This window comes from Hemiscyllium ocellatum, chromosome 13, assembly GCF_020745735.1.
Source record: "Hemiscyllium ocellatum isolate sHemOce1 chromosome 13, sHemOce1.pat.X.cur, whole genome shotgun sequence".
Classification (NCBI taxonomy): Eukaryota; Metazoa; Chordata; class Chondrichthyes; order Orectolobiformes; family Hemiscylliidae; genus Hemiscyllium; species Hemiscyllium ocellatum.
In genome coordinates this window covers 4,743,745-4,758,121 of record NC_083413.1, presented here as the reverse complement: position 1 = coordinate 4,758,121, position 14,377 = coordinate 4,743,745, and the positions used below count along the sequence as shown (strand labels likewise).

The 14,377-nt window shown below is 40.7% G+C and overlaps 2 protein-coding genes across 10 annotated transcripts in view; one reads left to right on the top strand and one right to left on the bottom strand.

Annotated features, from left to right (window-relative positions):
• The window catches only part of trip12 (thyroid hormone receptor interactor 12), a 210,236-nt gene extending 200,544 nt beyond the window's left edge, over window positions 1-9,692 (bottom strand). For 3 of the 9 annotated variants that reach the window (XM_060834485.1, XM_060834482.1, XM_060834490.1), the window contains exons 1-2: window positions 8,172-8,398; window positions 6,120-6,196 (exon numbers count right to left, since the gene is read on the bottom strand). The gene's annotated coding sequence lies outside the window, so the exon portion shown is untranslated. Of the gene's footprint in view, window positions 1-6,119; window positions 6,197-8,171; window positions 8,399-8,688; window positions 8,754-9,223; window positions 9,288-9,504; window positions 9,586-9,627 lie in introns of those variants that run through there. The other 6 variants (XM_060834491.1, XM_060834492.1, XM_060834486.1 and 3 more) reach the window with 5 other exon arrangements.
• A 2-nt stretch (window positions 9,693-9,694) lies between these two features.
• LOC132821755 (F-box only protein 36-like) overlaps window positions 9,695-14,377 on the top strand; it is a 93,346-nt gene continuing 88,663 nt past the window's right edge. Inside the window, exon 1 of the mRNA XM_060834493.1 lies at window positions 9,695-10,039. Within this exon, the coding sequence (XP_060690476.1) occupies window positions 9,944-10,039 (96 nt within the window). The 5' untranslated portion in view covers window positions 9,695-9,943. The remainder of the gene's footprint in view (window positions 10,040-14,377) is intronic.

The following is a 14,377-nucleotide window of genomic DNA, read 5'->3' as shown; positions in this document are numbered from 1 at the left end:
AGATAGAACAGATTTGAAGGGTCAAATGACATACTCCTGCTGTTTTCTATGCTTCAATTCCTCCTTTCCAGTAAACCCTTGCTCCCTCTGGAAATTATTTGTATGCTTCTGTCTTCACAAAAGAACAAAGTATTGTTTATTCATCTGCCATTTCCTTAACTCCACATTCTCACTCGAGAACCAACATTTCCTTTACTTAACTTTTTCCTTTCTAACAGCCTGAAAAATCTCTTACCGTTTTACATTTAGCTACTTTCTGCTTCTAATCCAATTTTTCTTCTATTGTTTAATGTTCCACTATTTCATCAATTCAGCTATCTGACGGGCAACTATCAATCTGACTAGTATCTACCAAGTCTAGCATAACCTGCGCTAATTGTGTCCACAACATGCTGTCCTTAGAAACTCACTTGAAAGCATGATGAATAGCTCATCCACTTTATATTAAAATCACTCGTTCTTGCCTCTCCTTTATCACTAACATGCAACTTTTCTTTTTGTATATGTATATGGCAAAATACTATCTTCAAATACAATTAGCGATTTAATTAGATTAATATATACTGCAAATTACTTGAACACTTTTTAGTTAAAAAATAACTAATCACAAATACGAATGATATCTGCCACTATAAATACCGACACTGGGCAACAGGCTATTTTCTAAAATAAAGTTCTTGTTTGTTGAGTCAAAATTTGAAATTCTGAACACCTTATTTTAAAGGCAGCAACTTTTTAAAATGTAGGAATAATGAAAAATTAGGAAGCACAGTACAGCCTTTAAATAAGGAGCTACACAGATGAAATTTCAACGACATCAAGTTCACCAACCACCGTTCAATATAAATGAAGTGGTCAAGTACGTCTGAATCTACTTCAGTGATCAGTGTTTGCTCCCAGGAATAGGTAACCTACTTCCTTGGCAGAAGGTGAACAGTAGAAATGCAAGGGTTTTTTTCCTCCTCACACACATACTATTGACTCTCATTTACCTTGATTATTCAAAACTTGAAATCCTAACCTGCTATTTCATAGGCAGTATCAACCACAAAATTCATGAAACTTTCAATTATTCCCATCTAGTCATTTTTTGAGGTTGCAAAACAGCCTTATGTATTGCATAACACCTAAAAGGGTGTGGAACTTCAAACTGGCAATAAAAGTTCAATTTCTGGATTAGAGGTGCTGGCAGAGCATAGCAGTTCAGGCAGCATCCAAGGAGCAGCGAAATCGACGTTTCGGGCAAAAGCCCTTCATCGGGAATTGGCTAATGGCAAAGTAGGTACTTTAAATTTCAATATTTCTCAGAAACAAGGTGCATGATGCAATGGAACTCAAGCCAACAAAAACCAACACACAAATGGTACAAGTAGCTACACTTCAATTTGCATACATTCATAGGGTTATATATTCGCAATATATTGTGGAGGGGAGATTATGTTAGCACAGATTGAGGACTGGATAACAGAATCAAGATTAATGGGTCTTCTTCGGGTTGGAATGATGATAACTAGTGGCATGACGCAAGGATGAGTTCTCAGTCCTCAATTATTCATTAATAATAACTTGGAGGGATCATAGTGTAATATATTCAAAATTGCTGTTGATACAATAGATGGGAGGATGTCTTGGAATGAAGACATAAGGAATCTACAAAGTGGTTACAGTTAGGCCAAGTGAGTGGGCAATAACTTGGCATATGGAGTTTCATGTAGAAAACTGAGAGGTCATGCACTTCGGTTGGAAGAATCAAAAGGTAGACTATTATGGACAGAGACTCTGCAAAAATGTGTAGCACAAAGATATCAGTGTATTCTTGTCCACAAGCAAAAATGTCAGCTTCCAGCAGCAACTAATTAAGGCAGCAAATTGAATTTTGGCTTTTATTGCCGAGTGGGTGGGTGTTTACAAACATGGCAGTCTTATCAAAACTGTTCAGCACGTTCGTGAGTTTACAACTGAATTACGATGTTCAATTTTTGTCCCTGTACTTAAAAAAAAAAGTGACATACTGCCCCTGGAGGCTGTTTGAAACAGATTCACCGGCCTGATTCCGGAGATGAAGGGGCTGATGTATCTGGATCAGCTATACAAAAGGACTTTATTTTAGTTTAGAAGAACGAACGGTGATCATATTGAAACAGAAGATTCCAAGAGGACATGCTGGATGGAAATGATGTTTCCACGAGTGGGGAAAATCTCAGATGAGGGGATAGATACAGAATGATGGGGACATTGATTTAACAGAGATGCAAAGGAATTTATTTCTGCAAAAGGCAGTTAATTCTTTTTCCCCAGAGTGGCAGTTAGATAAAGTATTAAAAAGAGGAAATCGATAAAATGTTTGAAATCTCATATTTAATGGTAATGCTGAGCTGGCACAAAGCAGCTGTTAGGACTATTTTCCTGAGAAAAAAAAATGACCCAAAGTACAAAATTTGGGCATATTATGAACTATGAAGAGAGTAGTATTGAACTTCAAAAGGATATGACCAGTCAAATCAGGTACCAGTTGAAATTCAATGCAGGGCAACTGGTGTAATTAATTTTGGTAAGGAGAAACATCAGGATAATATAAATTGAGGGTTACAACTGTAAAGGGTGTGGAGAAACAGAAAGACCTGAGTGTAAAAACACAGAACTCATTGGAAGGGGCATGAGAGTTTGAGATAATAGCTAGTAAAGCATTCAGTATCCTTGGCTTTAATTAACAGAGGCATAGACCACAAGGGTTAAGAGATTATGTTAAGCTTCTATAGGACTAATTTGGAAAGAGACGCAAAGAAATTGAAAATATAAAAAGACTCAAAAGAATGATTCTAGGAATGAAAAACTTCAGTCTTGAAGTCAGATTGGTACATTAAAACTATTTTCCTGAGAAAAGAGAAAACCTAGTGTAGATTGGATGGCAATATTCAGAACCTTGAGAGACCAACAGAGTGGACAGGGAGAAACTGCCCATTTTGGATAGGATCAAGAATGAGGGGACACAGATTTAAAGTAACTGGCAAAAGCAATGCCAGTAAGTCTCATGCAGTCAGCGATTAAGGTCCAGAAATCATTATGTAAGAGTGTGATGGAAACAGGCTCAATCACAGTATGCAAGAAAAAAAGTTACATTGTTATTTGAAAAAGAACAATGCAGTAGGTTACAGGGAAAAGACAGGAGGTCAGTACTAAGTAAATTGCTGAGACAGCCAATGCAGATACAATGGGCTGAATGGTCATGTTCTAGATTGGATCAATTGTTATTAAAGAGTAACCATTTAACTACTTTCCACCAAAGGCAACAAAATTCAAAAATCATTGACAGATTGACAGGGTTGTTAAGGCAGCATAGTGTTTTGGCCTTTATTAATAGAGGGTTTGAGTTCCGGAATCAGGTGGTTATGCTGCAGCTGTACAAAGCTCTGGTACGGCCGCACTTGGAGTACTGTGTACAGTTCTGGTCACCGCATTATGAGGAGGATGTGGAAGCTTTGGAAAAGGTGTAGAGGAGATTTACTAGGATGTTGCCTGGTATGGAAGGAACGTCTTATGAGAAAAGGCTGAGGGTCTTGAGGCTGTTCGTTAGAGAGAAGGAGGTTGAGAGGTGACTTAATAGTGACATACAAGATAATCAGAGGGTTAGATAGGGTGGACAGGGAGAGTCTTTTTCCAAACAGGGGAACGGCAAACACGAGGGGACACAACTTTAAAGTGAGGGGAGATAGGTATAAGACAGATATCAGAGGTAGTTTCTTCACTCAGAGAGTAGTAAGGGTATGGAATGCTTTGCCTGCAATGGTAGTAGATTCGCCAAGTTTAAGTGCATTTAAGTCGTCACTGGACAGGCAAATGGATGTACATTGAATAGTGTAGGTGGGATGGGCTTCAGATTAGTATGACAGGGTGGTGCAACATCAAGGGCCGAAAGGCTTGTACTGCGCTGTAATGTTCTATGTTCTATAATATCAATTATACTGAACACTGTGCATCCCACAGCACAAGTATAGTCCCAGTTGCCTGGATCCCAAGTATCTGGAATACTCATGCAACTGCTTGGGATAAAAGGGACTGTATTAGCAATCAGATGCATTAAAATTAGTTCAAAATTGACCTTGAAGCTGCCATGTGCTCTCATGAGAATGCCCAGATTCAAATGGGAACCATTGGTTTGTTATGCTCATGTTAAAACTGCACATCCATCTTGTGGCAGCAATGAGTCAAATTCTCCCAGCCATGATTAGTACTTCTCATGTAACCATAGAATCAGGTAACTGACAAACTCCATTCCTCATGCTTGCCAGATATGTACTTCTGAAAACTATGGATGAATGGAATCTTAGAAGAAATGTTAAAAATCAATTAAACCTAAATGTTCCTTTTGCCCAATATGAATTCACCATCTTTCCCCAAATGATCAACAAAAAAGTGGACAGGAGCGAAACTCATTAAAAGGCTTGCCATTAAACAAACTTTTAATGAACTTGGAAAAATGTTTCAGCAATAGGCTAATTACTTTATTTCTGAACTCTAGCTTCACACAGTTGCAACTTATTGGTCCAGGATTTATTTGCTTTCTTGATAAGTCACAATTACACCTCACACGATCAAAGGCAGGAGGGAGACTAAGTTGAGTTCAAGACACACTTCAAAAATTAAGCAGGTATATTTAGGTCGATATTTATATGCAGTACTAATGCAATGCTACATCGTCTTTTGATGTTCAACACAGATCCCCTCAGCACCTTCAAATGGATATAAAACCTAAAGACACTTTCTTGAGCATTGCACAAAACCCACAGATCAAAACAACAAACGCTATCCCATACTATGTGGGATCTTGTTGTACATGAACTACATTTCATATTGATCAAGTATGACTTTTTCAAAACAGTGATAATTAACAATGATGCATTTTGTCACATCTACAGAAAAGAGAACTAAAGATGGGTCAATTGAGAAGGCACTCAGTTATTATCTGAATTTTCATAAAACAATTTGCACTTCAGAATAGGTTCCAAATAAAAGGAACTTATTGAATGACATCAATCTCTACTCTGGCCTATTGCCTTATCAGTCCTTTAGTCAAAAAATCCAGTTTCTCAACTATGAATAAGGCACTCCAATTCTATCTCCACTGAAAACACTTGACAGGAACAACCCCAAAGTAGAGAGAAGTTTACTTATCTATTATTATTTTTGCACAAGAGCAAAAGCAGATGTTTAGACTTGAAGTTTTAATCAGAGAATCCCTATAGTTTGGGAATAGGCCATTTGGCCCAACAGGTCCACAGTAACCCTCCGAACAGTAACCTAGACCCATTCCCCTACCCTTTTACTTTACATTTACTCCTGACCGATGCACCTATCCTACACATCCTTGAATGCTATGGGCAATTTAGCATGGCCAATTCACCTAACTTGCACATCTTTGGATCATGGGAGGAACTGGAGCACACGGGGGAAATCCATACAGACACGGGGAGAATGTGCAAACTCCACACAAACAAACACAGTCGCCCAAGGCTGGAATCAAACCCAGGTCCCTGGGGCTGTGAGCAGCAGTGCTAACCACTGAGCCACCATGCTGTTTGCAGTAAATATTTAGGACTGCGCATATTTCTTAAACTATGGACCAAAGGAACCTAAAACTGCCTTCAAATGAACCATTTAGAGCTGCTTAACCCTTCTGGTGGCTGTAGGTTTTTCCCTTGATTATTGTTTGCTTTAATGAAAACCATTCCTGATTTTGGTCAAAACTAGATAAGTGTTTCTAAAACCAGAATCCACATGGTTTTCTCCAGTACAATGTTCCTTAATACATCACACTACCAGTTCAATATGAATGGGAAAGGAGGTGAATTTTGCAGTTCAACAAAGCCTGATATTAGAGTAGCAGAACAGAGTCAAAATTAAAGTCATTACTATTAATTTTCGATTGATGTTCTATCAAAATAGTTCTCTCCCAATTTCACCCATTAAGCAAACATTGGACCTACTGGCAACTCATACTGGGGAGGTCACTCCACAGATTCATTCTTAAATACAAATTTATTAAGTTCCCCAACAATTTTGCCGATTTTAGTATATCTACTCCAAAGCTGTCAATACAATTCTTCGATCTCTTTACTTACAAATCCAGCAAGGACATCAGTGCCAGCTTATATAACCCTCATTGCACCCCAAGCAGGAACATCACGTGAAAACTGACCTGTAAGCAGAGGGGAACAAAAAATGCTGAAGTTGAACCTGCCAGTTTCAGAGATAAACAGATGATATCAAAAATTCAGAATTAAACATTAAATAATATACACACTCCAACATTTCTGAAAACATTGACAATGACATTCATAACAATGGACAACGTCCTTTTCTACCAGTAGCAGAGCCAAAATGTCAGAGTCATAGATGCACACAGTGAGTGTTTGAAGTATTACCAAACAATTGCCAAATCTAAGAAAAAACCTATTTTGAAAACTTTATTCCAGGTTAAAACAAAATTAAGTCTCTCAGTTTGACTTTATATCACCATGAACAAGGAAAGGATTTGGAGTTCACTTGACGTAATACTCTAACTTGGGCTTAATGTATAATGAAATTTTATTTCAACTTCATGCAAAATTTCTTTTGCACCCCTAAAGATCAGTGGTCCAATCTGAATAATGACCTATCACTGATCGCAGAGGTTGCAAAACCCACCTACAGGTTTGATGCATAATTTGCAACGATGCTAAAGCAAACAAACAAAAACAACTGGAACATTCTAAGAGTCACTCAACCTACAATGTTAACTGTGATTTATCTCCAGATACTGCCAAACCTGCTGAGCTTTTCCAGCAATTTTCAGTATTGTTTCTGATTTACAGCATCCACAATTGTTTTTGGTTTTTAAACAGAAACCAAGCCTTGAAATTAGTGGGATTCTTGCTCACTGATATGTCCAAGAGACTATTCTAGGATCTTTTAACATGGGACCAAATTCAATGCATTTCACAAGCAGATTGGACACTTTCAGATGTAAAAAAGTTCAATAAAACACTATTTTGCCTCACTCCTTTGAAAGCTTAGTGACTTTCAACAAGGAATAACAATCAATTCTTGGTGCTGTTATAATCAAGTTGAAACGTTTCCAAAATGGATCCTTGATTTGTTTTCCTTTAGTTTTGTTGAAACCAACAGCAGTCCTCATCACCCCCATTCTCTTCCCTGACAAGAACACTCATGACAACTGCAAGCAAAACCAAATTGAACTTGCCAACATACATTTGAGGGAAATACTCTAACACTCATTTAAATTTTAAGACAAATTAAGGCATCAGAGAAGTGCTAAAAACAAATACTGGTTTTCAGCAAAGTGGGGGTGAATTAGCCTTAATATTGTAATATTGTTACCCACTGAAAAACATAGCCTTTACACTCAATTTTGATGCTGTCAACCCCAAAATGGTTCTTGCCCACTTTCTTTTTTCCTTGTACAAAAAGGTCCATGGAGAAAATGAATATGCCCATGCCCATAAAACTGTCCCTTTCCTCTTAATAAATTCAGAAATTATGCGAAAGAAGTTGCATTTTGCACTTTATGCACATCAGATTGTGTGAGCAGCCATAACCAATAGTCGTTTGGTGACGATTATTCTTGGCAGAACACGCTGACTTCTTGATGAAGCCAAATTAAACTCAAACTTGCTTTCCACAAATTGAGGGAGACTGGGGAGTTTCAGACTTCCTAATAAACCTAAAAAAAATGGTACCGAACTTTCGGTTCTGTGTGCATACAGAAAAGTTTAGATGCATCAGCTTAATAAACGGTGTCCCTTTGTCGAAATTAAGAGAGACAATAGCTTTACGGAGATACGTGGTGCGTTGGCTAGTCCTGTTTACTTTTGCGGCCTACACAACAGTGCTGCGGCAGGACTGCACCGCCATGGTCGGTGTCGGGGCTACAGAAACAGCTGGTTATTTTTGAACGAAAGAAATAATCTGTCCCAAAGCAACACTCCCGTCCAACCCTTGCTTTTCAAATTGAAGTATGGTAGCTTCTCGAACTAACACACACAAATTAATACTCGCCAAAAAAAAAATGGGGTAATATTGTACATCCGTCTGGATCATGGAAAATATTACTGATCAGGCCCAGACAACGGGTCTTTATTTTAGAGCCTTCATTATGGCTATAAGCGGCCTACCTCGTAGTGGGTTTTAAAACCCAACAGCCACCAAAGGAAGAGGGTGTAAGCAACTACATTTACAGGAACAACAACAACAAAAACGGTTCGAGCTTAGCTGTCTCCTTCCTGGATCACATCAAGCCAGCAGTCTGTCTTTAAAGCTAGGGAAGGTGGTGTCTGGGGAGGGGTGGGGAGGGTGAGTTTGGGGAGGAGGGGGGGGGGTTGGTGGTGGAAATGAGCGTCCAGGCCTGTGTGTCCAGCGTCAATCCCCGCTGTCGGAGTTACAGCTGTCGCCGGATGTGGAAACGTCAAACACCAAGTGCTGCTGGGAAAGAAAAGGGGGGGGGGGGGATCAGAGAGTGGGGATGGGGGGAGGAGGGGAAATATTACAAAAAAAAACCTCCCTCTATCATAGCCCTCCCCTCCTCAAAAACAAAGGAAAAAGAAACTAATCTCGTCTACACACCAAAGAAAGCACCCTCCCCCCCCCCGCCAAACACAAACAACTTGAGTAAAATATATTGTAGATCCAAACCATTTTGCTTTTGCCCCCTGGCCCCTGAGCAAGGCGAATGCCAGGCTGAGCCCAGTGTTCGGGTTGAAAGGGCCTCCCTCTTTCTCTCTCTCTTTTCCCCTCCCATCACAAACAGGAAAAGCACTCGGGGATTGAGGGAATAGACAAGGGAGGGGGGGGGGGAAAGAAAGCCAAAAAGCTTCAGCTGATCACTCAGATGTTAGCAGAGCAAATTAAAAAAAGGGGCGAAACGAGGGGAAACAACCACAAACTGATTCAAATAAGATTAACACACATACTCCTTTCCAATTCTTTCAGATACAAGGGTAGCTCTTTTCAAACACACAAACAGAGAAAAAAAAGGGAAGAGTTAATCCAACACACCCTGCTTCTTACAAGGCTAAGGAATTCATTCTGGTGCCAGGAATTAATGTCTCCAAAGAAGAAAATCCTTGTTTTGTTTAACAAAAAGATCAAGAATAAACAAGTGGGTTCCACCACTCCTTTTTTTTATATATATCTATCTGTTGCTGTTGTTGGAAGTAAATGTTATTACCTAGTTTGTTCCAATTCTACTGCCTGTCCTGCCACCAGCTCTCCCTCTGCCCTCTCTCTCTAACTCTCAGCCTCCACAGCTTCTCCCTCTGCCCATGTATCCTTCCACTGCACTATTTCTCAGCTCCATCCATTCACTGTCAACGGGGGAAGGTTTGGGGATGGGGGAGGAGGGGAAAACCCTCTCACTCCCTTCCTGGCCTTCCACAGAGAGAGAGAGAGATTAAAAATTAAATAAAGACGGCTTTCTTTCACCCCTTACTCATTTCCTATCATCCATACCTCAGCCTTTTTTTCTCTCTCTCTCTCGCTTCCCTCTACATCCTTTCAAATCTACCGACGTGCAATTCTTCCCCTTTTCTTTTTTTTAAGAAGAAAAAGACATAGATAATCAGCTGTATTTACAATTAATCAACTCTCTCTCCTTCCTCCTCCTCCTCTTCACCGTCAGGGGATCACTCCGCGGGGTCACAACCTCTCGAGTCCCGGGCGCCGTCGGTCAGGCCCGGAGCCCTTGACAATAATTTTTTTAATTGGCCTCGTCGGGCAGCGGTGATTTATTTTTTTTTAAAAAATCCTGTTTCCCCCCCCGGCCGCCAAAATTATTAAAGTGGTGTGGGTGTCGAATTGGCGCTGTGCAGACACGGTGTAAAGTAAAACTAGTCGCGGCTGCTGTTGTTGACATTCGACGCCGTTGCTCTGGTAATGAGAAGCGTCCAAAATGGCGTCTCTGTTAAAAGGCACGCTCTTCGAAATCCGTGCTCAGGCTCCAGCACCCAGTAAGGACTACCATCAGCTACTGGTGACAGACTCCGAGGTCAGTACTGGACGGGGGGGGGGGATTTTCAGGAGAAAATAAAGCAGCAGGTACAGAGCCCTCTGCTCCCAGCCTCACCCCTCTGCTCCCAGCCTCACCCATCACCACGAGGAAGGGTCACTCTCGTAGTTAACTCTCATTCCTGTCCCCCCACGCTGAGACTTGCCAGCAATTTCTGTTTTTTTCTTCTTCTTGAGAGACGTCTCACTCACTCACTCCCCTGGCCTGAGGAGTGGGCAACGAATAGGAGAAAGTGAGGACTGCACACGCTGTTTTCGATGTGTTTTCGACTCTGAGGTGGAGCACCTTCAGGTTAAATCATATCTCTCTCTCTCTGTCTAATGAGAACCCTGCCGTCTGATAAGACATCTCCTCCTTTCCAATTTATTTTTAAGTTAAAAATACACAACACTAGGTTATAGTCCAACAGATTTATTTGGAAGTACAAGCTGTCAGAGCGCTGCTCCTTCGTCAGGTAGCCAGTCGGGCAGGATCATAGGACACCAGGTTATAGTCCAACAGGTTTAACGCTCCTTCATCAGGTGATTGTGGAGGGCTCGATCGTAACACAGAATTTATAGCAAAAATTGTGATGTAACTGAAATTATACATTGAAAAAATGATAGTCTGCTAAGCCTTTCATCTATTAGAATATAGTGATAGTTTCACTTCTTTCATGTGTAAATCACAAAACACTTTTTTTTAAAGTTGCATTCTTGGGTTAGCTGTTAACAATGGTGATAGCTAGACAATATGTTGAAGGTTTTCGCCCCTGGTCTTCTCTGTCTATGACCTGATGTGGGTGTCTGTGTGCATATCTGTGTGTGTGAGAGTGTGTAGTGCAATGGTGATCACCTGTAATGTGGCATGAAGCCAAGGTCCAGGTTGAGGCCCTCCCTATGGGTACCGAACTTAGCCACCAGCCTCTGCTCAGCCACTTTCCCGTGCTACCTGTCCCGAAGTCCACCTTGGAGGATGGTCACCCGAAGGTCTGAGGCTGAATGTCCTGGACCACTGAAGTGTTCCCCAATTGGGAGGGAACCCTCCTGTCTGTTGATTATTGTGTGGAGCCCATCCTGCATCCAACAGGCAAGGATGCCCGGAGGTATGGTACATTGGGGAAACCGAGCAAAGGCTACAACAACGGATGAATGGGCACCGCACAACAATCAACAGACAGGAGGGGTCCCTCCCAGTTGGGGAACACTTCAATGGTCCAGGACATTCAGCCTCAGACCTCTGGGTGACCATCCTCCAAGGTGGACTTCGGGACAGGGAGCAGAGGCTGATAGCTAAGTTCAGTACCTATAAGGAGGGCCTCAACCAGGACATTGGTTCATGTCACATTCCAGGTGATCACCATTGCACGACACACGCACAAATATTCCTACACACATATGCCTCACATACACACGGACACAGGTACACAGATGCGCACACAGACACCCACACACCCCCTTATAGACACACACACTCCCACGCTCACACATGCACCCCCTCGCAGATTTAAGACACTGTGTACCCACTACACACGCACACTTTCTCACACTCTCAACCCCCACCCCAGACAGACAGACAGACAAAGGCCCACATGCACACACATATTTTGTGTGGTGAATTTGTATTGCAGAGTTACATTGCACTTTGCTCAAATACTGCATACATTCATGTAGAACTCTGAGCTCAAACACTGCTGGAATTTATGTAAAACTCTGTTATCTCACTTTTTAGATTAGAATCAATCTAAACACCAGGTCATAGACAGAGAACACAGGGGGCTAACACCTTCAACATATTGTCTAGCTATCACCATTGTTAGCAGTTAACCCGAGAATGCAATTTAAAAACAAAGGTTTTGTAATTTACACATGAAAGAAGTGAAACTATCACTATTCTAACAGATGAAAGGCTTAACAGACAATCAATTTTTCAATGTATAATTTCAGTTACATCACACTGCAAATTTTTGCTATAAATTCTGTGTTACGATCGAGCCCTCCACAATCACCTGATGAAGGAGCGTTGCTCCGAAAGCCCATGTGCTTCCAATTAAACATGTTGGACTATAACCTGGTGTTATGTGATTTTTAACTTTGTACACCCCAGTCCAACACCGGCATCTCCAAATCAGGATCATAGGACACCGAGTTTATAGTAAATGATTGAAGCGTCATGCAACTAATGCGATGTCTTGAACACACCTAAATTGCTGTTACATCTTTAATCACTTAGAATGGGGTTGCAGGTTTTGATTCACTAATATGCAAATCAAAAAGCTTCTTTCAAGTCACATTCCCAAGATAACGTAAGGTTTTATAAAAGTAAGGGTGACATCTCCGTTCAGACGATGCATTAAAGGTCTGAGGGCAGAGTCTGTCTGTACCCCAACTGTGCATCAGATTGGTTCTATCAATTTACTTTAAATAAAAGCGTTTTTTTTAAAAAAAACTGGAGGAGGTTGGGAGAGTAAGACACTCTGCAAGCAGCGTTTCCCAAGGCTAAGGGATTTGCTCTGGGTGCCAGAATGTCTCCAAGAGAAAATGCTTGACTTATTCATTTTTTTTTAGAAAGATCAAAAATAAACAAGTGGGATTTTTTCTCTCTCTCTCTTCTCCCATTGGTGATTTCATCTTTTGCAAAAATTGAACCTGGAATTGAGGATGCTGGACATCTGAAGCCAAAAGAGAAATTGCTGAAGAAACTCGGCAGGTCTAGCAAAGGAACAGAGTTAACAGATCCTTCATTAGAACGCTCATTGGACCAGAAACGCTATCTCAGTTTCTCTCTCCACAGATGTTGTCAGCCCTACCTACTTTCTCCAGCAATTTCTGCTAGTATTATAGGCTTTGTCAGTCTGCTTTTGGCATTTCGGTAATTTGTGTGGTAATTTCAGCCAGTTGGTTTGTGTTTTCTTCCATTGACATCGATAGAGATTTGGAAATGTCCTTTTACGTTTCTGTGAAACCATTTCAGATGCGCCCTCTCCAACACTGAGGGGAGGGGTGTGCTGGGAATCAAACACCCACTGTTCAACCAGTCACTCTTCACCGTTAAATTTCTTGATTCAATCATCAAAATTGCCAATTCCAGTCTTTTCTGTGATTAGTCAGAACAAACGAAACATCCAGACCAGTTTATTGAACTTAAAAATCATCAGTTTACTGTCAACAATACTTAATCTTTATCAAGAGTTGCCAATTGCTTTAACATCTAAACTGTGATCAAAATTAAAACAACATCTCTTTAATTTCTCTCACAGTACACAAAAAGACGAGACTTTGAAAAGGTTTTGTTTCAAGGCAAAGGGGGAAAAGAAACCCCGGGGACTAAACATCTAACATCAAAAGATTGAATGTAATAACTCTTCAGCTCTGCTTTTCCTGTTGAATAATAGCAACACCATTGATGGTAGATAAAGTCTGACTCCAATTAACTTGGATTTGAATTTTTGGAACATTGTCAGAATCCAGTTTTTTTTGATGGATTTTATGTCACATGTACTGAAGTACAGTCTGCAGAACAGGCAGATCACGATAAGCAGGGATGTACAGATCAAAGGTTGTAAAATAAAAACTTAGATTGCATTGCACAGGCGAGATCAGCATTAGCGAGATCAGCATTATTTGAGTTTAGACAGTCCATTCATCATTCTAATAACAGCTGAGAAAAAGCTGTTCCTGAACCTATTGGTGTGTGGGTTTAAGGTTCTATATCTTCTGCCTGATGCAAGTTTGTCTGAGATCATTACAGGGGTGCGATGCATCTTTGGTGTTGTCAGCCCTTCCGCAGCAACAAACCAGGTAAATGGAGTCTATGGATGGATGGTTGGCTCCTGTGATGGTCTGGGCTGTGCACACAACTTTCTGTAGTTTCTTACGGTCCTGGGCAGAGCAGTTGCCATACCAGGTTCATTATGCACCTGAACAATATGCTTTCCATGGTGCATCTGTAAAGGTTGGTGAGTGTCCTTATGGACTTGCCAAATGTCTTGAGGTTGAGATTTTTATCATGATGTGGAGGTGCAATGTTGAACTGGGGTGGACAATGTTAAAAATCACATAGCAGGTTATAGTCCAACAAGTTTATTTGGAAGTGTAACCTTTCAGAGTGTTGTTCCTTAGGTAGCTAGTGTGACATTAAAGAGTTAATTTGCTCTGCTGACCTGCAGGAAATTGGATGACCTGAGGTTAGGGTGGGATGCCTCTAGCTGACAGATTGTAAGAAATTACATTATCATCTCCTATTATTCAGAGCCATTTATATGACCATTTCCTTGACATTCAGAGCGGTTTACATTGTCATATTCTATTATTTATATTTTCATCCCCAATTCACAAA